The sequence below is a fragment of the Ostrinia furnacalis genome, unplaced genomic scaffold, assembly GCF_004193835.3.
Source record: "Ostrinia furnacalis isolate ACB-3 unplaced genomic scaffold, ASM419383v2 OfSCF7336, whole genome shotgun sequence".
Taxonomy (NCBI): Eukaryota; Metazoa; Arthropoda; class Insecta; order Lepidoptera; family Crambidae; genus Ostrinia; species Ostrinia furnacalis.
Window position 1 is genome coordinate 597,624 of NW_021137575.1, and position 27,813 is coordinate 625,436.

The window sequence follows — 27,813 nt, forward strand, 5'->3', positions numbered from 1 at the left end:
CAAATCTTGTGTAATCAAGATGTTATGGCCTTGACATAAAGAATGCTAGGTTATTACGAACTCAGTCTAAAAAGCATTACTGGGGTCTCCTATGTGCATACTCGGTTTTGATTATATTAATACAACAACACCTAAAGATTTGCTTGTTATATCGATGTTTGATTTATCATTTGATGTATTATTAGTAAGTGCGGTAAGTGTAGGTATTGTTGAAATAAATATCTATCGGTAAGTGCGTTTTCGGTGAATTTTCTTACTAATATCCGTCAATTTAAACTTCGGCGTAATAAAGCATCATTCTATGGAACAATCAAGCAATGATGTGATGTTCTGTGAAATGAAATCATTTGACATTTAAATTCGCGTAGACACTCTTTTCAGGGTGCGTGTGTATCGTCTAGCATCCCAAATATAGCTGTCCCTATTGGGAAAAAATATTGGCTGAGAGGAATTAATAAATTGGTGCTGAGAAGAAACTAACAATTTACTGCCCTGTCCAGAAAACTCCTTACTGACTCTACCTGTCCTTACTGACTCTACGGTGCCCTATAAAACAGAACTAATACTTTATAGCTATCTATAGGTACCTCTAGACCTAGAATCTAGGTCCTAGATAAATCTGTTTGCGCCCTCGACCTAGATAAAGTAGGACATCGATCCAAACAGATACTGCACTATCTACCTGCAGATCTGGGAGGAACATGGTGGTAATTACAATATGTAGAAACATAAGAATCGATAAAAGTCGAAACTATTCGCGATGACATCACCATTGAACTAGAACAGCCGCTCAATACAAACAAAAATAATAATGTATGTAAAACCAGTACACTTAATAGTACATCAAGTTCAATATTTGCACTGCAAACATCGCGCTTATTTCGTATGAAATAAGGGTCTCAGGATCAACATTTACGTCTAATGACTCTGATGTACAGTCAGCGTCAAATACACTCAACATCAAATAAATCGCACCTTCCGCGACGCGAACTTTAAAGATTTTCTTCTGACACAATCATGGTGCCCCAACAATATTGGTGTTATTTGAAAGCCCAATAGATATCCTTAAAGAAAAACACATTTAATTTCTAAATAAATGATTAACATTATACCATAAATGTGACTTGAAAACAGACCTCACTTTGGGCTCACCTCTGGGATCAATTAGACCAATTTTTATGGTTATAAAACCAAATAATGATCTCATGTGTCCTCTTTAACAGATGGGTAACGATTTATCCCAACTTAACAGTTTATAGCCATAAAAGTTGGCTCTAGCGTAACTACCTATTTTTTTAAGAAATGACTTTGGATCCTTTTACAGACACATTTTTGGGGTAAAAACCCTTCCTTTAATGAAATGAAGTTTAGAACTAGGCTTTTAAATAGTGCCAATATTGTTGGGAAGTGGGGATGCATACGTTTGAAGCTTGTCGCGGGAGGTGCGATTTATTCGATGTAGAGTGTAGTTAGTTACACCTAAAGTGGAAAAAGTTTACAACACAACTTTATTCCGACGTAACATCCCTGTTGCGAACTTTTTGGCTACTTTGGGTGTCACGAACTATTTGATGCTGACTGTACCTACATTCGTATTACGGGAACACCTAGTTTCTTTATTACGCCTATGTACTTTGAATAATATACTTTATACCAATATGGTAAAACAGCGCCGCCAAGGTCATCCTACATTGTGTGATGTTACCACCACAATTTTTCATGGATATTTAACCGTTATGATTATGTTATTTTATTAAATCGTTTGTTGACATCGGACTAATGAAAGTTACACACTGAAAATACAATACTCGAACATAAAACAAAACATTCAAGCAGGCTTTAACATGGGTGCACATTTTGACATTAACGTGTTCGTTCATGAAAATACGAACTCCTGAATATACAATGTATAAGTACTATATGTCAAATCTTCTGTTCGTTTTCATGTATTCTTCTTACTGAGATAATTCGAACTCATTTCCTTAAACATATCTTTTTTCATCATCATCATCATCTTTTCAGCCACAGGACGTCTACTGCTGAACGTAGGCCTCCCCCAATGATTTCCACATCGCCCGGTTGGTAGCGGCTTGCATCAAGCGCCTTCCAGCAACCTTTATGAGTTCGGTCCACCTTGCCAGTTCTTTTTATGCATAACAAGGCAGGTATTTGACCACAATCGCACCTGATGTTAAGTAAGATGCAGTCTGATCTTTTTAAGAGTGGATCTTTTTTATTTCATATACTTTTTTAAATTGAAAATTTATTTAAACCTTCAGATCGTGTACGCTTGGGCCCGCGACGCGCCGAGCCTGCAGCTGCCCAAAGACGTCGGCTTCCTGATCGGCAAGGACTCGCAGATCAAATACCTGGTGCTGCAGATACATTACATGCACAAATTCCCAGGTGCGCATCTATACTTCTATCGTTCGTTTCAGCCAAATGACGTCCACTGCTGGACAAAGGCATCCCTTAAGGATTTCCACAATGACCGGTCCTGCGCTACCCGCATCCAGGTACTTCCCGCGGCCTTAGGCAGGGTACTCACCTGCCATGTAGCACGTAACGTAGCATGTAACGTAACCAACCTTCAAGTGAGTACGGCTCGTCCACGGTCATCGTATCGGCTGCGAGCTCCTGAATCCTACTGCGAGCCGCCTTTGTGCTCGCAGTGATACCGCCACTCGGCGGGTCGCTGCGATCTCCCTGCGAACCATCCGCGAGCACGCTCGTGTCTATGTACTCACTTGATACAGTATCTGATACATAACATGCTACACGGCTAGATGAATACCCTGCTTTAACCACTATACTTACTAATATTATTTCTTATGAACATAGGTGGTACAAAGTTCGCTGGGGCAGCTAATACTATACTCGATGCAAAGACTTGTGGCAGGCGGGGCCATCATAAGTAATTTTTGAAACAGAGATGCACACTCGCCAATATTTTATTAAATATTACGTATTATTAACAACGCTATTGCCTGCCTTTGTGTGACGTCACCCATAACCGGTGTGAGTGCGAGAAAAGACATGATAAGCACTGTTTTTACACCGCATGCCACGAGTCTTTGCGCCGAGTATAAAACTCAAAACTCGATTCAATCTCAAGTCTAGATTGAGGCTTCTCATTGGTTGTATTTCAATATTTAGACCAATCACAAGACAGAATCTTTGGTCGAGATGGTCGCCCGTATTCACAAACGATACTTGCTTAAGTGAAGCAGCAAATCGAACGCACAGCGTTGAATAGAGCTCTGTTCATGTGTCACCCTGTGCGTCCACGCGCACTGTGATACCTCATAGTAGTGTTTGTGAATACGGGCGTGTTTAGTTTTATTGGGCCTTCTTTTGCATTGCATGATAGAAAATAACCGATAAAACTATTTACACATTCCATTGTATGTTTACTGTTGCTAACTTATTGTGCAGTTTGTTTACAATCGCTACAGATAATCTTATTGTCATTTGTAAACAAACTACATGTTATTCGTATTGTTAATATTTCTGTGCTATGACGTATCAGCGACTGTTTTTAAATTACACATGGGCAAAAATATAAACACAAAGCACAAAAAAAACGAACTTTTTAACGATTTTTGTAATACTTAGCCTTGGCGCAGACTACCGTCTTTTAGTTGGCCGATAGTTGGTCCCGATTCTAATTTGTATGAAGAATCGGCTGATACCAAATCGGTGTAATGTGCGCACTTCCGTACATCTTGACTTACTTGACTTACTTGACTTAAGGTCCTATGTCCCCTAGATGGGGCAGAGGGCGTCCACAACAGTCCTCCATCGCGTTCGGTCTTGAGCTTCGCGTTTGATCTCGCTCTAAGTCTTGCCGATCTTCTTCGCCTCGTCAGCCACAGTGCGCCGCCAAGTTTGCTTGGGACGACCACGTTTGCGTTTTCCTTGGGGGTTCCAATCCAGAGCCTGCTTGGGGATGTGATCGGGATCCCTTCGGAGAGTGTGGCCAATCCAGTTCCTTCCATACATCTCCATACTGATTAACAGCCCGACCCAACTATCGGACAACTAAAAGTTGGTGGTCTGCGCCTAGGTTAAAACTTAGCTAATATCCTTCTCGTCTCAATATCGTTTTATTCAGACCGCTTGAAGTCATAATATCTGCAATCATTGTAAAGTTCTGTATTATTGACGCTGAATTCACATTATGTACTTGGAATATGTTATAACAGATGTGTGTTNAAATCGATTTTGTTATCAATTTAAAGTGAAGCCCGTATCGTGGGCGTTCGTTTATTGGTACTGCATACTAGGTACCTACTTACCGATACTTTCATTTGATTGTATTCTCCGATACATTCAATAAAAAAACAAAGGCTTTTAGGATAATTGAACGAGGCAAATGGAATAAAAACATCTGTGCGAAAACTAAGTTCATAAATTCTTATAACAAAAAATAAAATTATTATGTATTGTAACTGTCTTTTAACCTTGAGGCTTATTAATCTTGTAAAAAAAAATTGTACAATGCGGGCATCGAACCTTTATCGACTTTAGATGATATCCACTGTATTCTCTGGTCCCTTCGAATGTAATGAAAACTGCGTGAAGGGCTAAGTGCTCTTTGATTAAGTAGTTCTAGTACTTGACAATATTTGGTTAGAGTCAACCTACTTTTAACTACTAACTTGTCTAAGAACCTCGACTTTGTCTCGAGTAGTTAGGCTGTATTATCAGTTATCTACTTAACAGTTATAAAACGGCATTGGCGGTGTAATAGCACTAGATTTCGTTCTTAATCGTCTTCTCATAAGGTCGAAAAATAATCATGGTTAGGTAGGTACTTGCTTTGCATTTATAGCCTTAATGAGGGCCCATGCAAGCCACGTACCTATTTCACAGCGCAGCGACGCGCGTTAACTACTCTGTTAAACAAAAAACACAGATCTAACTTGCGACTGCTTTGCTTGCTGCGTTACTATGATATATACAGGGTGACTGGAACTGAACCCGCCATAGCTAATACGCGTATAGAAGAGGACATTTGCTAATTATTGAACCTTACTTTCTATAACTAAAGTTTTATAGTTTAGGAGATATGTCAATTTTTATACTTTTTTCAGATTTTTCCGAAATTTGACCTAAAAACTGCTTTAATTTTTTTTTCTCGCGTGATTTCAACAGTTTTTTTATTTGATATTAATATCGAATATGTCTATATTCAAACAAAATAAACTGATCCAAATAATGATTGAATAGCTAGTTACGAGCCGCCAAAGTCTAACAAAAGTACAAACCACTATAAAAAATTCTACTTCGAATTCGATTGAAACAAAAATTAATGATGATAATGGATTGCCAATGATCTTAAAAATATCTCTAGCTTCTCTTCTTTCCAATGATATATCACACGTAGTAATTAGATATTGAAATTGATTAAAAATGCAAAGTTTATGGAAGAAAATGGAGTAATAATACAAAAATTATCCATACAAAGTTTACTTTGAATTTTTTAAACTCTTTTAATCATAATTTGATTATTGTTTTTAAATTCATTTTTCAAAAAACACAAAAATAGTTATGAAAAGGAGTATAGCAGAAAATATGAGATGTTTGAAGAAACTTTGTATGGATAATTTTCGTATTATTACTCCATTTCTTCCATAAACTTTGAATTTTTAATCAATTTCAATATCTAATTACTACGTGTGATATATCATTGGAAAGAAGAGAAGCTAGAGATATTTTTAAGATCATTGGCAATCCATTATCACCATTAGTTTTTTTTTAAATCGAATTCGAAATTGAATTTTTTATCGTGGTTTGTACTTTGTTGAACTTTGAAGGCTCGTAACTACACTTGCGAGCAAAACTATGGAATCACTTACATGAAGTTGTTTCCACGCGAACTTGTGTACTAACGAATTTGTTAGTAACAAAAAAAGTGGCACCATTTTAAAGATTAAACTTTTATCTTTAAATTGATACCAAATTCATTTAAATCACACCAGTATTTAAAAAGATATCCCGGCTGATGTGAAGAAGTAACGAAAAAGACATGTATGAACTGTTTGAGACGTCGCGAGTTGCGGCCTATTTATCCCCTATAAAAGCACGCGTTTTTAGATTTTTGCTTTCACACGTCGATTCATACACATCTCCGCTTCTTTTGACACTTTACCTGGGATTCTACACCTTCAGAAGCAGCACAAATCGTTGCACTATTGCAAGAAAGGCTCAGCCAGCGGGCTGTCGCACGTCAGCGCCACATAAGCCAGTCCTGGGTTTCGAAATTTTCAAGACGCTTTCGGGAGACTAGTGGCTTTATCCCGAGACCAAGTTCTGAACAGCGCCGGTGCACATCGCANTAACAGATGTGTGTTAATTGGTTTCAGTTCAAGTAGTTATCATCATAATGTGAATCCAGCCAGAGCTCTTGCTTTCTTTAGTGTCTAAGAAAATAAACAGGGTAACTTGGATGCATAATCTTGTAAGGAGTTAAAGTACAGATCATTTGCAACATTTTTTGTATATGGATGGACACTTATATGCAAAAGTGAACCATTATTGAAAAATTGACCTTTAAAATGACACAATGAAGAAAAAGAATCAGTATCTTTTGAGTTTTTTCCTTATTCCTTTAGTTTTTAAGTTACCGTACCACCTAGGATTTTCCCAAAAAAACACTAAAATTTTACAATAATGGTTCACTTTTGCATATGAGTGTCCATATACAAAAATGTGCCAGTTATTATTACCACCTTACAAGAGTATGTTTTAATTCCAAATCACCCAGTGTAAATAAATAGTTCTGCCCGAAGTTTTGTCAGTCAAAAATACTTACCAAATGGATTATATTTTTGTTTGAGCCTCCGATAAAATTTTTGATAAAAAGTAATAATATGTTTTTCTCCAACTTTGTTGTTTTCTTTCATTTCAGAGAGCAAAAGGGACAATTCCGGAGTGTTCATCAAATACACCAAAGAACCGTGAGTAATGTTTGTTTAGTTTACTAATTCACAAGTTTCCTTGTATGGTTGTCCTTCTTTAAGACTTGACTTATATTATTTTTGTTTCTTTAAATTTTATGCAGATTTAGTTTTGTTGCAAATGTTGATAAATTTATTAAAGGTAGGTATAATAATAACGAATCACTTATCGATCGCGTTGAAAGTCTTTAAAAAGAATTTAAACTTCAGTGAAGTATAAATAAAACACATAACCAAATAAGCGTGATGACATCATCAATCTGTCAACACAATGCTCTTCCATTGAATTAGAGACCCACGGCTATGTGACGTCACATCGTTTATTATTTTATCTTTAGTAACATTATCTAGGAATCGAATTTTAACACAAATAACATATAAGCTTTTCCAAGTACTATAGCTTGAAACTAAACTTATTCAATTATATTTTCTTAAGCCGTGGTTATTTGTCTGTTATTGTTTCACTGTATGTTTTCCGAAAAAAAAATATTTTTCTTGTTTTAGCATGCATCGCCAAGCGGGCGTGATTCTTCTAGGCACTGGCGGCGTTATACCAGCTAATAGGGTGGAACATATGGAGACGGCTTGCACCATCCGTGAGAACAAGGTCATTCACCCCTTCGCGTTCCGCACGCACACTCATGCGCTTGGTAAGTACATATAATATACAGCAACACGCACAAAATGCATGCATAAAACAAACAATGTATGAACCTACTTGGTACGGGGGAGTTATAGCAGCCAATAGGGTGGAACATATGGAGACGGCTTGCACCATCCGCGAGAACAAGGTCATTCACCCATTCGCGCTCTGTACTCACACTCATCCGCTTGGTAAGTACATTACATACACAAAAAAGTAAAAAACTCGGTCAGACCAAAAAAAGGGAGGGGATAATCGAAAAAAATATAAATCTACATTCCACTAATAACCGCAATCGTACAATTTATTTATGTGGCACTATTGAATATTAATGCCTACCTACACTGCGTCTTCCGACTCGTGCGACCACCAACTCCACGAGCTACGAGGGGCGGCTGAAAAGTTTTGAGCCTAAGTATCTTCAAGTGTTATTATTGACTCGCGCTAAATTTAATTAATTTGCCAATAACCTCCTTAGTGTATGTACAAAGTTTCATTTCATTAGCGTCATCACGCTTTTAGTAATTAATCCGTAAACATCATCATGTCTCAGTCATCCGCGCAATGTACGAAATTGAAGTACACAGTTGTCATAAAATTCCTCAAAAAGAGGAACAAAACGCTGACGGTAACATTTGAAGAGATGTCTACAGTTTATGGGGAGTCTGGACCTTCATTTGCCATCATGAAAGATTGGGTCCGATAGTTCAAGCATGGCAGGGAGTCGCTAAAAGATGACCACAAGTCTGGGCGGCCAGATTTCGCCTTTAACGAATAAAATAATGAAAATTTAAAGAATCTTGCTTTAGAGATCAGCAAATTAAGCTGTGACAGATAGCTGAAGCCATAGGCATTAGCAAGGAACGTATCGGCGATATTTTTCATACTCATTTGCACATGAAATAGGGATGCGCGCGATGGGTGCCAAAAATGCTCACGCCGCTCGACAACCAGCGTCGAGTCACAACTTTGCAGGAGTTTTAGGACATCTTTGGCCATAATCCTAACAATTTTTTTTATCACATTATCACTATTGATAAATAATAGATCCGGCAGTACGATCTAGAGTCAAAATAAGAGTCAATGCAATGGATTCAAAATGGAAAACGCCGCCGCGGATATTCAAAGTGGAGCGATCGACACTCAAGCTCATAGCCACTATTTTTGGGATTGTGGAGGAATTTTATTCATTGACTACTTACTTAAAAAAACTACAATAAACGGGGATTATTATGCTGTACTCTTGATAAGAGTGCGTCAAGTGGTTGTTGAAATATTAAGAGGCAAACTGGCGAAAGGAAATCTGTCATTGCAAGACAATTCACCCGCGCACACCGCGCATGTTGCATGGCTTGCCCCGGGTAAAACTGGATTTCAAGAAATTAATCACCTACCACATAGTTTAGTCCGAATCTCTAGCTATTTTGTCTAATTATCAAATTGGAAAAAAGGCCCCTAGGAACGAAGATTTTTGAGTGACAAAGAAATGAAGGCGGCGTTAAAGGCTCATTTCGAAGGCAAAGATTACGAATTTTTTTTCAGTGGGTTAAAAGCTCTTTTACACAAATGTAACAAGTCCGTTGTAGTAGAGGGAGATTAAATCTAAAGATACAGTCCTATCAACTTAAGCTGAGAATTGCATTTGTGTGAGTGATCGCCAAAAGTACCGTTAGTAAAACACATACAAATAAAATTAATGTTTTATTAAAAGGAAGTCTATAAAACACTTGCTAGCAATTGGGCCGATGTAACGACACTTGACACATCCTTTTAAATAAATAAATAAATAAAAACAGGTCCTCGCTCAGCATATGCCAAGACACGAAGTACCTCGACGCTGATATTCTGCGAGCACCGTTTATAGAGAGGGCGTCCAGCCAGCCTTACAAAATACAACAAAAAGACAAACTTTATAAAATTACAAAATAAAAACAGACTAAAAACTTTTCGTTCACACCTTTAAAATNGGTTAAATGGAGGCCCCTAGAGTATGATAGTCTTTAACATGACATGATTGTAAAAAAATGCACTAATGAGTAATTAATATCAACTTTGAAGCAAATCACCACTAAAATAACTTTCTACCCCTTTTTAACATAGTTAGGGGGTGCATTTCACTAAAATACGAAACACATCTTCCATTAATTCTGTTATAGAATGCTTATGCGAAATTTGAAGTAGATTGAACGAAGGAATCTCGTAATCCCATACAAACCAATTCCTGATATACTGAAGCGTTCTATAGTTAAACCTATATACAAAAAAGGTGATAAAGCCGATATCGGAAATTATCGTCCTATAACGCTGATACCTATTTTATCCAAAATATTTGAAAAGGCCATGCAAGTTAGATTGATGAAATTTTGTGTAAAATTTAATATAATAAAGCCAGAACAATACGGTTTCCAAAAAGGGAAATCAACTACGCTTNAGTCCTCCTTGGTTTATGGTGCACCAGATGGTCAGGTTATTTAACCGCCGCCTGTTGTTCGGCGTTGTCGCTCATTTGGCACCACCCAGGGGGCACGTGTAGGGTAAGCCTCGGAAAAGGTGGTGTTTCCTACGGACGCGAGCAACTTCTACCCCCCCCATCGTCTACACTTACATTAACTACCTACTTTGGCTACTTTGAAACGTAAGGAACTATAGACGACGGACATAGCTCGTAACGGATCAATCGATATGGCTGATTGTTACTTTTTGTTGTATGACTGGGATTTTTTTTACCACAATGAGGTGACGACAGACTTAAATAAGACGGTGGAGCAGTCCAAGGACTTAAAACAAGCCCTACCATAAAACGAAACCGAAAATAATAATATTTTCCCCCCGCACATATCTTGTCCTTACCACAGAGGCAGTTCGAATGAAAGAATAAACATTTTTGGACATTTATTTATTTAAAACAAGTTACATAGAATTTCCAAATATTAATAATCACCATTGACGATGTCACAAATAATTCAACCTATCGAAGTGTGGGCGGGCCGTTAACATATAACCTGACTATTATTCTATGTTTTCTATGTGACATATACTATGTATGTATGTATTTACAAAAAAGTATTTAAGTAGGTATGTTTATATCCGTATTACCTATAGTACAAGCTTTGCTTAGTTTAGGACTAGAGGCGCAGTGTAAAATGTCCAAGGATATTTATTTTATTCAACAGAAAACATGTATTTTAATAAATATTATGCAGCGATTGCAATGGCTATTTCAAGGTGATCGAACGGATTTGAATTCTAAATATCAAATTTTATACAATACCAGCATCTGCCCAAATCTTGTGTAATCAAGATGATGGCCTTGACATAAAGAATGCTAGGTTATTATGAACTCAGTCTAAAAGCATTACTGGGGTCTCCTATGTGCATAGTCGGTTTTGATTATATTAATACAATAATACCTAAAGACTTGCTTGTTATATCGATGTTTGATTTATCATTTGATGTATCATTAGTAAGTGCGGTATGTGTAGGTATTGTTGAAATAAATATCTATCGGTAAGTGCGTTTTCGGTGAATTTTGATACTAATATCAGTCAATTTAAACTTTGGCGTAATAAAGCATCATTCTATGGAGCAATCAATCAATGATGTTCTGTGAAATGAGAACCGATCATTTGACTTTCGAATTCGCTTAGGACACTCTTTTTAGGAAGCGTGTGTATTGTTTGGTCCCAAATATAGCTTGCCCTAGCTCCACTTCGTTAAAACATATCGAATGGCGCTACGAAGAAATAACTAACTAATTACTGGTTGTTCTTCTGATTAATTTCGTTGCGGGTTCAATGATAGTTTATATTTCCCCCAGAACAAACTTGGCCTTCACTGGTTGGGTTTTTATTGGCGGTCAATCTGTAGATCCTGGCTACACAGGAGTTGCAGCGATGGGAAAGAGAGGTGGGAATAGTCCCGATTCCTTACTGACTCATAATAACGCAGAAATATTACTTTCTATCCATACCTCTAGACCTAGAATCTAGATCCTAGACTCCTAGATAAATCTGTTTGCGCCCTCGACCTAGATAAAGTAGGACATCGATCGACAGAGACTGCACTATCCACCTGCAGATCTGGGAGGTGAATTGTAACAGGGTAACATGGCGGCGGTCACAACAGAATCGGTAGAATCGATAAACGTTGACACTACCTATTCGCGATGACACCACTATTGAACTAGAACAGCCGCTCAATACAAACAAAAATAATAATGTATGTAAAACCAGTACACTTAATAGCACATCAAGTTCAATATTTGCACTGCAAACATCGCGCTTATTTCGTATGAAATAAGGGTCTCAGCGTCAACATTTACGTCTAATGACTCTAATGTACAGTCAGCGTCGAATACACTCAACATCAAATAAATCGCACCTTCCGCGACGCGAACTTTAAAGATTTTCTTCTGACACAATCATGGTGCCCCAACAATATTGGTGTTATTTGAAAGCCCAATAAATATCCTTAAAGAAAAACACATTTAATTTCTAAATAAATGATTAACATTATACCATAAATGTGACTTGAAAATAGACCTCACTTTGGGCTCACCTCTGGGATCAATTAGACCATTTTTTATGGTTATAAAACCAAATAATGATCTCATGTGTCCTCTTTAACAGATGGATAACGATTAATCCCAATTTAACAGTTTTATAGCCATAAAAGTTGGCTCTAGCGTAACTACCTATTTTTTTAAGAAGTGACTCTGAATCCTTTTACAGACACATTTTTGGGGTAAAAACCCTTCCTTTAATGAAATGAAGTTTAGAACTAGGCTTTTAAATAGTGCCAATATTGTTGGGAAGTGGGGATGCATACGTTTGAAGCTTGTCGCGGGAGGTGCGATTTATTTGATGTAGAGTGTAGTTCGTTACACCTAAAGTGGAAAAAGTTGAAAACACAACCTTATTCCAGTCGTAACAGAGACGTATTGTGAACTTTTTGGCTACTTTGGGTGTCACGAACTATTTGATGCTGACTGTGCATTCGTATTGAGGGAACACCTAGTTTCTTTATTACTCCTATGTTCGTTCGTTCGTTCGTTTCAGCCGAAAGACGTCCACTGCTGGACAAAGGCCTCCCCCAAGGATTTCCATAAAGACCGGTCCTGCGCCGCTTGCATCCAGGTACTTCCCGCGACCTTCACCAGATCGTCGGTCCACCTAGTGGGAGGCCTGCCCACGCTACGTCTTCCAGCTCGTGGTCGCCACTCAAGAACTTTCCTGCCCCAGCGGCCGTCAGCTCTTCGAGCTATGTGCCCCGCCCACTGCCACTTGATTTTAGCGATTCTGCGGGCTATGTCAGTCACTCTGGTTCTCCTACGGATCTCCTCATTTCTGATTCGATCACGCAGGGAAACNTTACGATTAAATTCGATATAACTACCTACATATTAGAGTGTGAGAAAAAGGGAAAGAGTTTGTGTGTGTGTGTGCGTGTGTGTGTGTGAGAGAGAGAGAGAGAGAGAGAGAGAGAGAGAGAGATAAAGAAAGAGAGAGAGAGAGAGAGAGAGAGATAAAGAAAGAGAGAGAGAGAGAGAGAGAGCAAAAATGGGTGTAATGATTTAATTTAAAGTAAATGTTCATAATGTCCGCCGTTGACCTGAATGCACATTCGACAACGACGCAAAAAATCTTCGTAAAACCTTCTTCATCATTTTAATTTGGTTTTGTGTTTCAGTCAGCTTTGTCCGCAGTTCATCAATATTTTCATATTCCCTGTTGTATACCAGATGAAGGGCAAGAGCTTCCTCGTTGTGGACAAACCAATGTTCTGTTCAGTTATTGTCTCTAAATGTGTTCTACATAACGTAAACTTAAGGGATTGCAAACATTACTTAGCCCTAAGAAAGTCAAAAACATGTAACGGAATCTCCGACTTACCACTTTAGTGGAGCGATTACAAAAAATAATGGCCTATTAAGTACATGTTTTTTTGTGTCAAAATGAAAGTTCAGAAAACTGCGCAGTTTTTTAAATTATTTTGGACCTATGGAATTTCTTTTTTTTTTTTTTAACTTTTAAGTTGAAAATTTTAGAATGTTCCGCTAATAGCATATTTTTTATGTTTCTAGCAAAAATTTTGTATCTTGCATCAAAGATAGGAAGTTGATTATTTTTTTCAAAAATCTGCAATTAATAGGAAATCTGTCAAAAAAAAGAAATCTGAAAAAAATGGACCCAAAAAAAAGAAAAAAAATTTTAAAGCCTACTAGGTCATACAATTTGAAAAAATCACAAAATTAACGATAACTTCTAAACTATGAAAAATCGTAAAACATACATAGGGGTGAAATCGATAGGTCTAGTCCTCACCTATCACCTGCCTTCGGCTTGACACCTTACAAGAAACACCCTGTATATTCTAACACTTGCATAAAAGTGCCGCACGTTGTGACGTCGTGCGGAACTTCAACGCACCATAACTATGTAATTATTTGTTAGATTGACAAATAAAAATATATGTGTTCAATATTTTTTGATATTAAACATGACGGACTAAAAAAATTTTTTTAGGAAACTAGCCTATTGTGCATCGTTTTATCATCGGTCGTTGAAAGAACAGGTATGTTTTCATGTCAATAATTTAAATTGGGGAGGCTAAATCGCGACGCCGTTTTTTAAGCCGTCGTGAGCTAGCCTTCCCAATTTATTTACTACTGCGAGATGTTACCCAGTAGCCATTTTTTTCTCCGAGGTAATGCGAGATGTTACCCAGTAGTCATTTTCTGCTCTAGCGAGTTAATACGAGATATTAACCAGCAACCCCTTTATATTCGGTCATTTTTGCGGGTCATTTTTTAACCAGTAGCGTTAATACGAGATATTAACCAGCAGCCACTTTATGTTCGGTTATTTTTTAACCAGTAGCCGTTTTTTGCTCTANCTAAGTACTTACTACGTCATTTCAAATATGAATAGGTATTATAAAATGTTTAAGACAATTTAAATACATAGTTATACAAGATGCTGATTATCTATTTTGTCTAGATTTATTTGTCTGATTATCTATTTATTCTAGATTTATTATATACTTCGAGATATACATAGGTATTTTTTTATTATGTATTAGTAGGTAATAATAATAAAACAACGCACTTAGGTATAGGAAATCACAAGACAACATAAAATACCTACAAAGGATTATTTAAATTCTGTAATTAACAAAACCGTATTTTATTAATTTCTTGGAAACTATCACATCACTTTTGTGCATTTTGCGTTTCGATTGGTAATTAATCTACAGGGTACCCCGTTTGGTATATTGGTTTTGGTTGGTATGAGTTTTTTTTTATCTCATTGGTCTCCACAAAAAATCGGAATTTTTCCCAGGGAATTTTCGATTCATCCAGCTCAATCATCTCGTNAACAGACAGATCCCTAGCGAACACTTTAGAGCCTTTGTTACGCTCAATCGCCTCTTTAATACGATCTGTATTAGTACTTTGAACTCCTATGTACTTTGAATAATATACTTTATACCAATATGCTAAAACGGCAGGCCGCCAAGGTCACCCTACATTGTGTGATGTTACTAAGGACTATCCACCACAATTTTTCATGGATATTTAACCTTAATGATTGTTATTTTATGAAATTCCTTTGTTGACATTAAACTAATGACAGTTGCACACTGAAAATACATTACTCGTACATAAGACATTCAAGCGGGTTGTATTTGGATTTGGTGCACATTTTGACATTGACGTGTTCATGAAAATACGAACTAAAACTAAATATCTACATTATATCATCACCAAACTAATTCCTTTTTAAACATACCCTTTTTCATCATCATCATCATCTTTTCAGCCACAGGATGTCTACTGCTGAACGTAGGCCTCCCCCAATGATTTCCACATCGCCCGGTTGGTAGTGGCTTGCATCAAGCGCCTTCCACCTTTATGAGTTCGGTCCACCTTGCCAGTTCTTTTTATGCATAAAAAGGCAGGTATTTGACCACAATCGCACCTGATGTTAAGTAAGATGCAGTCTGATCTTTTTAAGAGTGGATCTTTTTTATTTCATATACTTTTTTAAATTGAAAATTTATTTAAACCTTCAGATCGTGTACGCTTGGGCCCGCGACGCTCCGAGCCTGCAGCTGCCCAAAGACGTCGGCTTCCTGATCGGCAAGGACTCGCAGATCAAATATCTGGTGCTGCAGATACATTACATGCACAAATTCCCAGGTGCGCTTTCTATACTTCTATCATTCGTTTCAGCCAAATGACGTCCACTGCTGGACAAAGGCATCCCTTAAGGATTTCCACAATGACCGGTCCTGCGCTACCCGCATCCAGGTACTTCCCGCGGCCTTAGGCAGGGTACTCACCTGCCATGTAGCACGTAACGTAGCATGTAACGTAACCAACCTTCAAGTGAGTACGGCTCGTCCACGCTCATCGCGTATCTGGCTGCGAGCTCCTGAATCCTACTGCGAGCCGCCTTTGTGCTCGCAGTGATACCGCCACTCAGCGGGTCGCTGCGTGTCTATGTACTTACTTGATACAGTATCTGATACATTACATGCTACACGGCTAGATGAATTCCCAGCTTTAACCACTATACTTACTAATATTCTTTCTTATGAACATAGGTGGTACAAAGCTCGCTGGGGCAGCTAATACTATACTCGATGCAAAGACTTGTGGCAGGCGGGGCCATCATAAGTAATTTTTGAAACAGAGATGCACACTCGCCAATATTTTATTAAATATTACGTATTATTAACAACGCTATTGCCTGCCTTTGTGTGACGTCACCCATAACCGGTGTGAGTGCGAGAAAAGGCATGATAAGCACTGTTTTTACACCGCCTGCCACGTGTCTTTGCGCCGAGTAATATAAAGCTGTCAGATACTCAGATCCTTATTAAAAAACAACGCTCAAAATTCGATTCAATCTCGAGCATAGATTGAGGCTTCTCATTGGTTGTATTTCAATATTTATACCAATCACAAGACAGAATCTTTACTCGAGATTGTATTAAGTTTTATGGGCCTTCTTTTGCATTGCACAATAAAAAATAACCGATAAAACTATTTACACATTCCATTGTATGTTTACTGTTGCTAACTTATTGTGCAGTTTGTTTACAATCGATACAGATAATCTTATTGACATTTGTAAACAAACTACATGTTATTCGTATTGTTAATATTGTGCTATACTGTGACGTATCAGCGACTGTTTTTAAATTACACATTGGCAAAAATATAAACACAAAGCACAAAAAAATTACGAATTTTTTAACGATTTTTGCAATGTTAACAGCCTAGGCGCAGACTAACGACTTTTAGTTGGCCGATAGTTGGGCCCGATTATAATTTGTATGAAGTATCGGCTGATACCAAATCGGTGTAATGTGCGCACTTCCGTACTACTTGACTTAAGGTCCGATGTCCCCTAGATGGGGCAGAGGGCGTCCACAACAGTCCTCCCATCGCGTTCGGTCTAGAGCTTCGCGTTTGATCTCGCTCCAAGTCTTGCCGATCTTTTTCGCCTCGTCTGCCACAGTGCACCGCCAAGTTTACTTGGGACGACCACGTTTCCTTGGGATTTCCAATCCAGAGCCTGCTTGGGGATGTGATCGGGATCCCTTCGGAGAGTGTGGCCAATCCAGTTCCTTCCATACATCTCCATACTGATTAACAGCCCGACCCAACTATCGGTCAACTAAAAGTTGGTGGTCTGCACCTAGGCTAAAACTTAGCTAATATCCTTCTCGTCTCAATATCGTTTTATTCAGACCGCTTGAAGTCATAATATCTGCACTCAATGTAAAGTTCTGTATTATTGACGCTGAATTCACATTATGTACTTGGAATATGTTATAACAGGTGTGTGTTNGTACAGAGCCCTCAGGATGTACCATAGGCAGAGCCCTCAGGATGCCTAATGCATGGGTGTACCAGACAACAGTGGAATAACAGAGCCCTCAGGTTATTACTCAACACTCGCACAGAGCCCTCGGGATGCGCGCCATGCACTTCTCAANAAACTGTGATACAAAACGTTTACCTATGTGTTGCGAAAACTAAAGCGAAAAACCTACGCTTCGCCGTGCTAGACTGTGCCTTCATCAGAACGGAGGACACTTTGAACACTTGCTTCGCAGTACGTAAACTTTGTAAGTAGGAACTTATGAATAAATAATTAATTGTGAATAAGGTGATTTCATTTCATACTTAATTTATTAATTTGTAAAAATAGGGTACAATGTTGTAAATTAATTGAAACCCTATTAATTATTACGTATTTTTGACGGTCCTGAGCCCGTAAAGTAGAAAGGAAAATCTGAAATCAACTGAAGAGTATTTTAAAATAGTTATTATGACTGGATAAAAAGGCTGGTGCCCAAAGCCATAAAATTAAGAACTAGGCCACGCCCACTAGGTTTATTCCACTTGCACCTGTAGAACGTGCGAGACAAAATTGGTTTATTCCAATTTGTACTGAAAAACCAAATTTACTAAAATCTTAGTGTACTTTCTTTATGGGAGTCTCTTGTTTATCTTAAATAATATGTATTGTTACCTACTTTTATCTCTGTGAATATGGCAAGAATGCAAAGTAACACGGTGTATAATGTTATGCAAAAACAGATTTAGTTTTGTTGCACGTGTTGATAAATTAACTAAAGGTAGGTATAATAACGAATCGCTTATCGATCGCGTTGAGTCTTTAAAAATAATTTAAACTTTAGTGTAGTATAAATAAAACACAAAACCAAATAAGCCTGATGACATCATCAATCTGTCAACACGATGCTCTTCCAATGAATTAGAGACCCACTGCTAAGTGACGTCACATCGCTTATTATTTTATCTTTAGTGACATTATCTAGAAATCGAATTTTAACTCGACTTTTCAGTCGAGTCGAGTCGGGAATTATTGTAATATTTATATTTTGCGTCAAAACCATGCTGTAAAAATATGTTCTAATGTGGACGGGGACTTGGAAGCGTTATCATCATCATCATCATTTCAGCCATAGGACGTCCACTGCTGAACATAGGCCTCCCCCAATGTTTCCCTGTTGATCGATTGGTAGCGGCCTGCGTCCATCGCTTCCCTGCTACCTTTATGATGTCGTCTTGGAAGCATACTTACAAATAACATATAAGCTTTTCCAAGTACTATAGCTTGAAACTAAACTTATTCAATTATATTTTCTTAAGCTGTGGTTATTTGTCTGTTATTTTTTCACTGAATGTTTTCCGAACAAAATAAAATAAAATTAGCGTTTTAGACAGCTATTATTTAAAAAAAAACTAACTTCCAACAATCAAAAATGTTTAATTTACAACAAAGGAAAAATAACTTAAAAGAATAATTAATAAATCGACACAATTAAATAGCAAGGGTGTGAACGTCCGTCCGATCCGAGAGCAGCAGCAAAAGTGAGCTCCGCCAGCCCGTTCGCTCCCAGCGGCGTGCGCGCCCCTCCGAACAGGTCATGATCACGCCATGTGACGTCACAGCCAAACCCCGCCTCCTCAGACGCATTCCTCAGCTAACACGGCCGTTCCTGACAGCGGGTCGTCCTCGACCGCAGCATCATCAGGGTCTGGTGGCGTTGGCTGGGTGGACGTGTGGCGTGATCTTGGTGGCTGAGCATGGACCTCCGCTTCGACTTCTTGGAGACCTCCCGTTGTCCCGCCTTCGGTGTCAGAGGCACTGTCATGTGCCTCCTCATTGTTACCTATGAACGATATTGTTTGCATTAGAGTACATTCAACACTATAAAACAACATTCAATTATAAGACATCACGTCTTATAAAACAACAAATTGTGTTCATTTTTATGTAAGACATTGCCCGGGATGCCAAACACAAAAATATCCACCTAACTAGCAGAGCCCTCAGGATACTAGTCACCGTACAGAGCCCTCAGGGTGTACGAACGGCAGAGCCCTCAGGTTACCGCAACAACACAATATACAGAGCCCTCAGGATGTATACAATTGGCAGAGCCCTCAGGGTGCCACAACAGTCAACAACACATGTACAGAGCCCTCAGGATGTACCATAGGCAGAGCCCTCAGGATGCCTAATGCATGGGTGTACCAGACAACAGTGGAATAACAGAGCCCTCAGGTTATTACTCAACACTCGCACAGAGCCCTCGGGATGCGCGCCATGCACTTCTCAAACACATACTCACAGTCGAAGAATGCTGTACACACATCGGGGGTCCATTCTCCTTGCCACAAAACCATGTATTCGGCCGCGGCTTGTGTGGTTTTGCCATACGATCCAGTGACCAATCGGAGCTCGTATCTGCCGTGTGGCAGAATTCTTGTCACGGCGTAGGGGCCGCGCATGCCAGAGTCTAACTTGCCCGTGGACTGGCTTGTCTTGCGCACGAAAACCAAGTCGTTGAGTTGAAACGACCGGGGTGCTCTGCGACGCTCATTCACACGAGCATCCTGGCGCACTCGGTTCTCGTCCAACAGCTCACTAGCGCGCTGTCGCGCCAGTTCACGCAAGGACTCTCGGTTGGGGCTGGCTGCATCCATCGCGATGTCGCGAACCACGGATCGTATGACAGGCGTCACACCATTGCTGCCAATTAACAAATTTAAAGGTGAACACCGAGTAGATCTTTGCACTGTGATGTTCAGGTTGAGCTGTAGTTTCCAAATAATTTTAGACCAACTTTCTTGACGGAAGTTTGTTTCTACGCGAATCATATTCATAACAGTGCGACAATACCGCTCAACCTGACCATTACTTTGGTGCATTTCTGCAGTAATAAAGTGAATTTCACATCCTAAATCCTTAATCCAATTTGTAAACAAAGAGCTCTCATAAATTCGTCCTCGATCAGCTACAATTAAGCGAGGCGTACCAAATAGCGAAATAGCACTCTCAAAAACGCGATTTAACTCACTCGTGTCTTGTCTAAATATCGGAGTAAGTAAGCAATATTTTGTAAAAGCGTCTACAATTAAGACAACAAACTTATAACCGTTCGAGTCGGGAAGGGGCCCTAAAACATCTGTGTGCACGGTATCAAAAGGCGTGCCCGGCTTGTCCCACGACTGGATCGGTTGTAAGGGTTGACGCGGTACTTTCTTGTGAGCTAAGCAAACAATACAGTGTTGAATATACTTTCTAACAAACTGTCTAAGTCCGGGAAACCAAAAATATCTGAGAATTAAGTCGGTGGTTTTCTCAACACCAATATGTTGATGTTCGTCGTGGAAAATTCGCAGTAAACTAAGGCGGTGGCCTTTTGGGATGTAACATAATAAACGAGCCTGTCCTCCGGTCACATTGAGTTTGTAATACAAAGTGTCATTACGTTTTATATAGCGTTCCGAGTCAAGCTCACCATCATTGAGTTTCTGCAAGAGCTTTTGAGTCTCCTCGTCAGCGGCCTGCGCTATCTGAGCCCAGTTTTGTGGTTTTGAAATTTGGCACATATTTATCGCGTTACGACTCAAATAATCCGCATGAGATAGCGCAGTCCCCTTACGATACTCAAGCTCAAAGTCATAGTCTTGTAAATACATCCACCACCGAGCTATTCTCGGTAGCAAATCCTTTTTGCGTTGGGTGAGCTTCAAAGCGTTGCAATCTGTTACAACTTTAAACTTATTACCGATCAAATAATGTCTGAACTGTTGCAGCGCTTTGAGCACAGCCAACGTTTCTAACTCATAAGAGTTGTAACGAGATTCCGCGCCCTGAGTGACTTTACTAAAGTAGGCAACAGGTCGTTTGTGGCCTTCAGTGTCCGTCTGAAGCAAGACAGCCCCATATCCCCGCGAAGACGCATCGGTGTGCACTTCCGTGGGTAGCGAAGGATCGTAAATAGCCAACACCGGTTCGTTAGTCAACTGATCGATAATATCTCTACGTACCTGTTCGTGTTCATCGCTCCACTGAAACTGCACACCTTTGCGAAGCAAATTAGCGATGCAGGCCGTTTTAAGTGAATAGCCGGGAATGTATCGCCGAAAATATCCGGCGAGGCCAAGGAACTGCCTTACCTCCTTGACGTTGGTAGGTGTTCGAGCTCTGACCAATGCTTCTATTTTGTGTTTGCTCGGCTTCACCTGACCGTGACTGATCGTTCGTCCTAAATATTCTACTTCTTGAGCCAAAAATGTACACTTCTTTAAGTTAATAGAAAAGCCAGCAGTGGTCAGAGTCCGTAGTACCTCGCGGAGCGTCTGGAGACCCTCATCAATAGTTTCGCTCGGTATAAGCACATCGTCTATATAGACGAGAGCCTTACCTGACTCGATAAAGGGGCGCAATGTGTCAGATATGATGCGCTGGTAAACGACAGGAGAATTTGCGAGTCCGTACGGCATTTTGAGGTACTCATAGTGACCTTCGGGCGTCACAAAACCGGTATAGTGAATAGAATCGTTATCCATTGGAATTTGGTGAAAGCCGGTAGCCATGTCTAAGCTGCTGAAGAATTTGGCTTTACCAAGGCGATCGATATGGTCCTCAATAAGCGGCAATGGATAACGATCCTTCACGGTATTCGCATTTAACGCTCGGAAGTCGACGCACATCCTGTCGCTGCCGTCCTTTTTCTTAACTAACAGAATTGGACTCGAGAACTCGGATTCAGACTCTCTAATTATTCCCTTATCGAGCAGATCCCTAATAATGTCCCGAACTTTTATCTTTTCGTGATACGACATTTTGTATGGTCTATACACGATAGGCGTCTCATTATGAAGTCGAATATGCATCGACCCAGTATTAACAGTCGTAGTAGCAGTACCGGTTACGAAAAAGTCAGCAAACTCACCGATAACGGACAACAAACGTTTTTTATTATCACCATCGACCGTAGTGTTAATTTGTGCATTAACGTTTGACTCGGCGGCGTTAACTAGCTTTGATCGCGTAAGGTGTTGCTTGCCTCGGGTTCGCGTATAGACCACACCATCCCTATTAAGTACATCTGTACCTAGTATGACGGGCGTATTTAAATATCGATCAGGGACTACATGAAAGTCGACTTCAAGGGAAATCTCGGGGAACTCAACGGTCAAAGTGGTAGAAAAGCTAGACTCGACCTCTTGACTGCCTATACCGCGTAACGTACAAAAAGATGGCGTTTGAGTGCACTGAAAATGCTTTGCTACCGATTCAGCAATTAAAGAAATTTGCGAGCCACTATCTATTAAAATATCTACTGGCACCCCTTGAATAACCGCGGCGGCTATGTCATTCTGCCTATATTCATTTGATGTTTCACGGAAAAAGTTAACGTTCGACTTCCCACGTGACTCACTGCGCTGTTTTGCAAAACAGTCCTCAATTTTATGCCCGGTTTTCTTACAAAAACTACATGGATCGGATTGATGCGGGGCGTTATTTGAAACAGGCCGGTTAGAAGTCGAGGCTAGGTTTTTGTCGAAAGAATCATTTGATTTTACACGTTTAGGACAATGATACTGTTTGTGGCCGAAATTATCACACCTAAAGCATTTGGGTTTCGTATTAGGATATTCTCTCTTACGTAAATTATGGTAGGAGTCGTTATTGGGAGCATCACGTGGCCGTGTACGAACTGGTGGAACATTGCGAGTGGGTTTGATATAAATTGATAAGAAACCAACTAAATCACCGGGTAGTAAATTGGCATTAGTCGCAGCCGCGCGAATCTGCGGGTCAGTTATTCCCCGAATAATAATTGCAGTTATTAATTCTTCACTCAACCCACTGACAATGCGCAACCGCAACAACGAACGCCTAGCGTATTCTGCGTATGTAGTATAGCGATCCGAGTTAGTTTGCATCACATCAAANCCACATACTCACAGTCGAAGAATGCCATACACACGTCGGGGGTCCATTCTTCTCGCCACAAAACCATGCGGCCACGGCTTGTGTAGTTTTGCCATACGACCCAATGAACAATCGGAGCCAGACTTGCCCCGTGGACTGGCTTGTCTTGCGCACGATAACCAAGTCGTTGAGTTGAAACGACCGGGGTGCTCGGTGACGCTCATTCACACGAGCATCCTGGCGCACTCGGTTCTCGTCCAACAGCTCACTAGCGCGCTGTCGCGCTAGTTCGCGCAAGGACTCTCGGTTGAGGCTGGCTGCTTCCATCGCGATTTCGCGATGTCGCGAACCACGGATCGTATGACAGGCGTCACACCATTGCTGCCAATTAACAAATTCAAAGGTGAACATCGAGTAGATCTTTGCACTGTGATGTTCAGGTTGAGCTGTAGTTTCCAAATAATTTTAGACCAACTTTTATGGTAGAAGCTTGTTTCTACGCGAATCATAATCATAACAGTGCGACAATACCGCTCAACCTGACCATTACTTTGGTGAATTTCTGCAGTAATAAGTGATAAAGTGAATTTCACATCCCAAGTCCTTAATCCAATTTGTAAACAAAGAGCTCTCATACATTCGTCCGCGATCAGCTACGATAAAGCGAGGCTAGGCGTACCAAATAGCGAAATAGCGTTCTCAAAAATGCGTTTTTAACTTAATAGTGTCTTGTCTAAAAATCGGAGCTAGCAAACAATATTTAGTGAAAGCGTTTACAATTAAAAAACAACATTACTAGCGTTACAACATAACAGTAAAGGCGTTTATGATTAAAGCGTTTACAATAAAACTACTTAAAACCGTTCGACCAACAATAATTCTATTTTGTGTTTGCTCGGCTTTACCTGACCGTGACTGATCATTATAATTCTACTTCTAGTGCCAGAAATGTACCTATATTTCATAAGTGAATAGGAAAACCAGCAGTGTTCTGAGTCCATCATAGCACCTCTATTGAGTACCTACATCTGTACCTAGTATGACGGGTGTATTTAAATATCGACAATCGACTTCGAGAGAAATCTCGGGGAACTCAGGAGTTTCAACTCGAACTTTTGACTACCTATGCCACATAAATCCGCGTAATGTACAAAAAGACGGCGTTAAGGGTAAACTGAAAATGCTTTACGACCAATTCAGCAATTAAAGAAAATATTTTGCGAGCCACTATTTATCAGAATATCTACGGGTAGGTACCCCTTGAATAACCGTTGCGGCCATGTCATTCTGTCTATTAATTTGATGTTTCACGGCAAAAGTTAGCATTCGACTTCCCGCGTGACTCACTGCGCTGTTTTGCGAAGCAGTCCTCAATTCTATGCCCCGTTTTCTTACAAAAACTACATGGATCAGATTTATGCAGGGCGGTATTTGAAACAGGCGAGTTTGAAGTCAAGGCTACGTTCTTGTCGCAAGAATCATTCGATTTTACGCGTTTGGGACAGTGATACTGTTTGTGGCCAAAACTATTACACCTAAAGCATGTGGGTTTCGTACCAGGGTATTCCCTGTTACTTAAATTATTATCGTAGAAGTCATTATTGGGAGCATCACGTGGCCGTGTACGAACTGGTGGAACATTGCGAGTGGGTTTGATATAAATTGATGAGAAACCAACTAAATCACCGGGTAGTAAATTGGCATTAGTCGCAGCCGCGCGAATCTGCGGGTCAGTTATTCCGCGAATAATAATTGCAGAAATTAATTCTTCACTCAACCCACTGACAATGCGCAACCGCAACAACGAACGCCTAGCGTATTCTGCGTACGTAGTATAGCGATCTGAGTTAGTTTGCATCACATCAAATAAAATATTTGCGATATCTACCCTACGTGGGCATAAAGCTTGAAAATCACGCTTAACCCTTTTCTTGGCATCGTAACACGGGTGATACATCATAATTTAAAAAATCCTGAGGACAGCAAAAGCATTAGAAATAATTTATTTCATACATAACACGTTCCTGATATATCATAGAATGAGATAAAAAAAACTATTCACACAAAAATACATTTGGCTGTCAGTTATTGTCAAAATTGGATAACCTAAGCATGTTGGCTTCAAACGCGTGGTAAGTTTATTTGTTTATTGGTGATATCACAAAATATTTGTGTTATTTTCTGTATGTAATTTACAGAAGAAGGATTGCTGTGAGTTTTTCGTTTGGTTTGGATGGTGTGTATTGCTACTTGCCGATTTTATAACCGTCCATGTGCCTGTGTATCATATATGTTACATTGCCAAGTGCTTCGTGATGTATTTTTAAATCATAATTTAAGAAAAAATGCCTATTTTTAAAAGATATTAGTGTTACATTAGTAGGAAATACAGTAATTAGAGTGGACAAGCTTGTGGAGTGCAATTAGTTCATAAAAATCTATTAAACTCCATCCACCCTACCTTCTGATGCCGTCAAGTATGACAATGTTGGCCTATTTTCGCTTCTTGTGGAAAATATAAAACCAGAAAAATAGGCAGATTAAATATAAAATGCACAAAATATAATCAACTTTTATGTGTGATAAAAAGTTATTCGATTTTATGACTTTTATCATTATTAGTAGGTATTAAAAGCAAGAGTCTGAGTAATTATTATTTGCTATAATTGGATTTGGCATATTCTTTTCACTCTGAGTTTCTGTTTTGATAAGGAAGTTTAAAAATTACCTTTTTAAATTATTTATGTATGTTTTTGTTCATTCAAAATATTTTTTTTAATATTTTAGCTTTTTAATTTTCTATACCCTAATCTTGGCAGTGTATCATATATGATACACCTGGTTTCTGAAAAACTGAAAACAATATATTTTTTTAAACATTTTTATTGGCCTATTAAGATCATACTTAACTCATAAATATCAAAAAATTTCAAATCGTAGTGAATTTTTGGTCATGCCAAGATAAGGGTTAAAATTGGACCATGAACGATCTTTAGTTGTCCACTCATTGAGCCACACGCGGGCATCGCCTCTCAAACAATTACCTATTCGTGCTAAACATTCGCGGTCGTCCCATCCGTGAATATTACGTAAATGATCAACTTCATCACACCACACAATAAAATCATTAAACGACGGGTCGAAACACGAAATATAAATATTATGGTTGGATCTTACCGGGTTTATGGCATTGATGGCGGTGACAAGCTTGTCTGCTACCTCACTCATGATGGTTTCAGCGCTCGAAGCCGGAGCACTCGACGGCAGCGATGCAGCTACGCTAGCCATCCCCGAAGCCACGCTGGGCACCGGCGCGTCCGCACACGCCCCGACACGTTCCTCGCCACGCGCATCACCGCGAGCGGCCACCAAAGTGGTCGACTCATTCGATAAATCGAGCAGGGGCGGCGGCGGTGGTGGCGTGTGTGAACGCGTGGGTGAACCAACGCACGCGTTGGCCTCACTCAAGGGCCTCCTGGAAGTATCTTCCAAAGCGGTCAAACGAGAAATAATCGTTTGAAGCTGCTCGTCGATATTTGGAGCGGAAGAACGTCCACGTTTCCGATATTTACTACCCTCTTTAGACATCGCGCACCGTGGTCATTTAAAAACGTTCATATTATAAAAATACCGTTAAACTGCACTACTAACAGTCTAGAAAACCAACACAGACGTGGTTACTATCCCACTTCTGAAATTAGCGTTTTAGACGGCTATTATTTAAAAAAAAAAACTTCTAACGATCAAAATATTTAATCCCAACTAATATTATAAATGCGAAAGTAACTCTGTCTGTCTGTCTGTCTGTTACGCTTTCCCGCTTAAACCTCGCAACCGATTTTGATGAAATTTGGCATAGAGATAGTTTGAGTCCCGGGAAAGAACATAGGATAGTTTTTATCCCGGTTTTTGAAACAGGGACGCGCGCGATAAAGTTTTTCTGTGACAGACAAAATTCAACGCGGGCGAAGCCGCGGGCGGAAAGCTAGTTTATAACAAAAGGACAATCTATATATATAAAAATGAAACCCGTTTCGCGTTGTCACGGCATCACGTGTGAACGGCTGAACCGATTTCGATAATTCTTTTTTTGTGGAAGTCCAAGGATGGTTCTTACGGAAAAAAATATTAAGAAAATCTCTACGCTAAGGCGGTACGAAGTTCGCCGGGTCAGCTAGTAACTTATAAAAATAATTAATATTTCCGACACAATTAAACAGCAAGAGTGTGAACGTCCGTCCGATCCGAGAGCAGCAGCAAAAGTGAGCTCCGTAGTGATGNCCATGATCACGCCATGTGACGTCACAGCCAAACCCCGCCTCCTCAGACGCATTCCTCAGCTAACAATATATATAAATATATATATATAGTATAGATAATTTAAGCTTTAGCCGTTCGCATAACTGTGTGAATCGAGGCATTATACAGAGGC

The 27,813-nt window shown here is 39.5% G+C and overlaps 2 protein-coding genes across 8 annotated transcripts in view; one reads left to right on the plus strand and one right to left on the minus strand.

Moving 5' to 3' along the window:
* The window catches only part of Phm (Peptidylglycine-alpha-hydroxylating monooxygenase), a 40,759-nt gene that overhangs the window by 4,855 nt on the left and 8,091 nt on the right, over positions 1-27,813 (plus strand). For both annotated transcript variants that reach the window (XR_003656818.1, XM_028319843.1), the window contains exons 5-7: positions 2,280-2,406; positions 6,914-6,962; positions 7,467-7,612. Coding sequence is in view for 1 of the 2 variants with exons in the window: in XM_028319843.1 (XP_028175644.1) it covers positions 2,280-2,406; positions 6,914-6,962; positions 7,467-7,612 (322 nt within the window). In the remaining variant the exon portion in view is untranslated. The remainder of the gene's footprint in view (positions 1-2,279; positions 2,407-6,913; positions 6,963-7,466; positions 7,613-27,813) is intronic.
* LOC114363927 (uncharacterized) lies at positions 17,472-27,125 on the minus strand. Of its 6 annotated transcripts, XM_028319842.1 has the most exons (4): positions 23,723-25,298; positions 19,951-20,143; positions 19,783-19,892; positions 18,895-19,320 (listed from the first exon to the last, which is right to left on the minus strand). In XM_028319842.1, the coding sequence occupies exons 1-4, from the start codon at positions 24,014-24,016 to the stop codon at positions 19,132-19,134; spliced, it is 786 nt and encodes a 261-aa protein (XP_028175643.1). In that variant the 5' UTR covers positions 24,017-25,298; the 3' UTR covers positions 18,895-19,131. The 6 variants fall into 6 exon arrangements, with proteins under 6 accessions (XP_028175642.1, XP_028175643.1, XP_028175641.1 ...); XM_028319841.1 differs by lacking the exons at positions 18,895-19,320; positions 19,783-19,892; positions 19,951-20,143 and adding exons at positions 17,472-17,612; positions 26,559-27,125 and having other exon boundaries at positions 23,403-23,762; XM_028319840.1 differs by lacking the exons at positions 19,783-19,892; positions 19,951-20,143 and adding an exon at positions 26,601-27,125 and having other exon boundaries at positions 23,415-23,762.

Excerpts from the sequence above, each read along its gene's own strand:
- LOC114363927 (XM_028319837.1), bottom strand. The coding sequence starts at position 26,969 with ATGTCTAAAGAGGGTAGTAAATATCGGAAACGTGGACGTTCTTCCGCT. Across the intron at positions 25,305-26,353 it reads AGATCGTTCATGGTCCAATT|TTAAGCGTGATTTTCAAGCT; the intron begins TTAACCCTTATC and ends CCAAGAAAAGGG.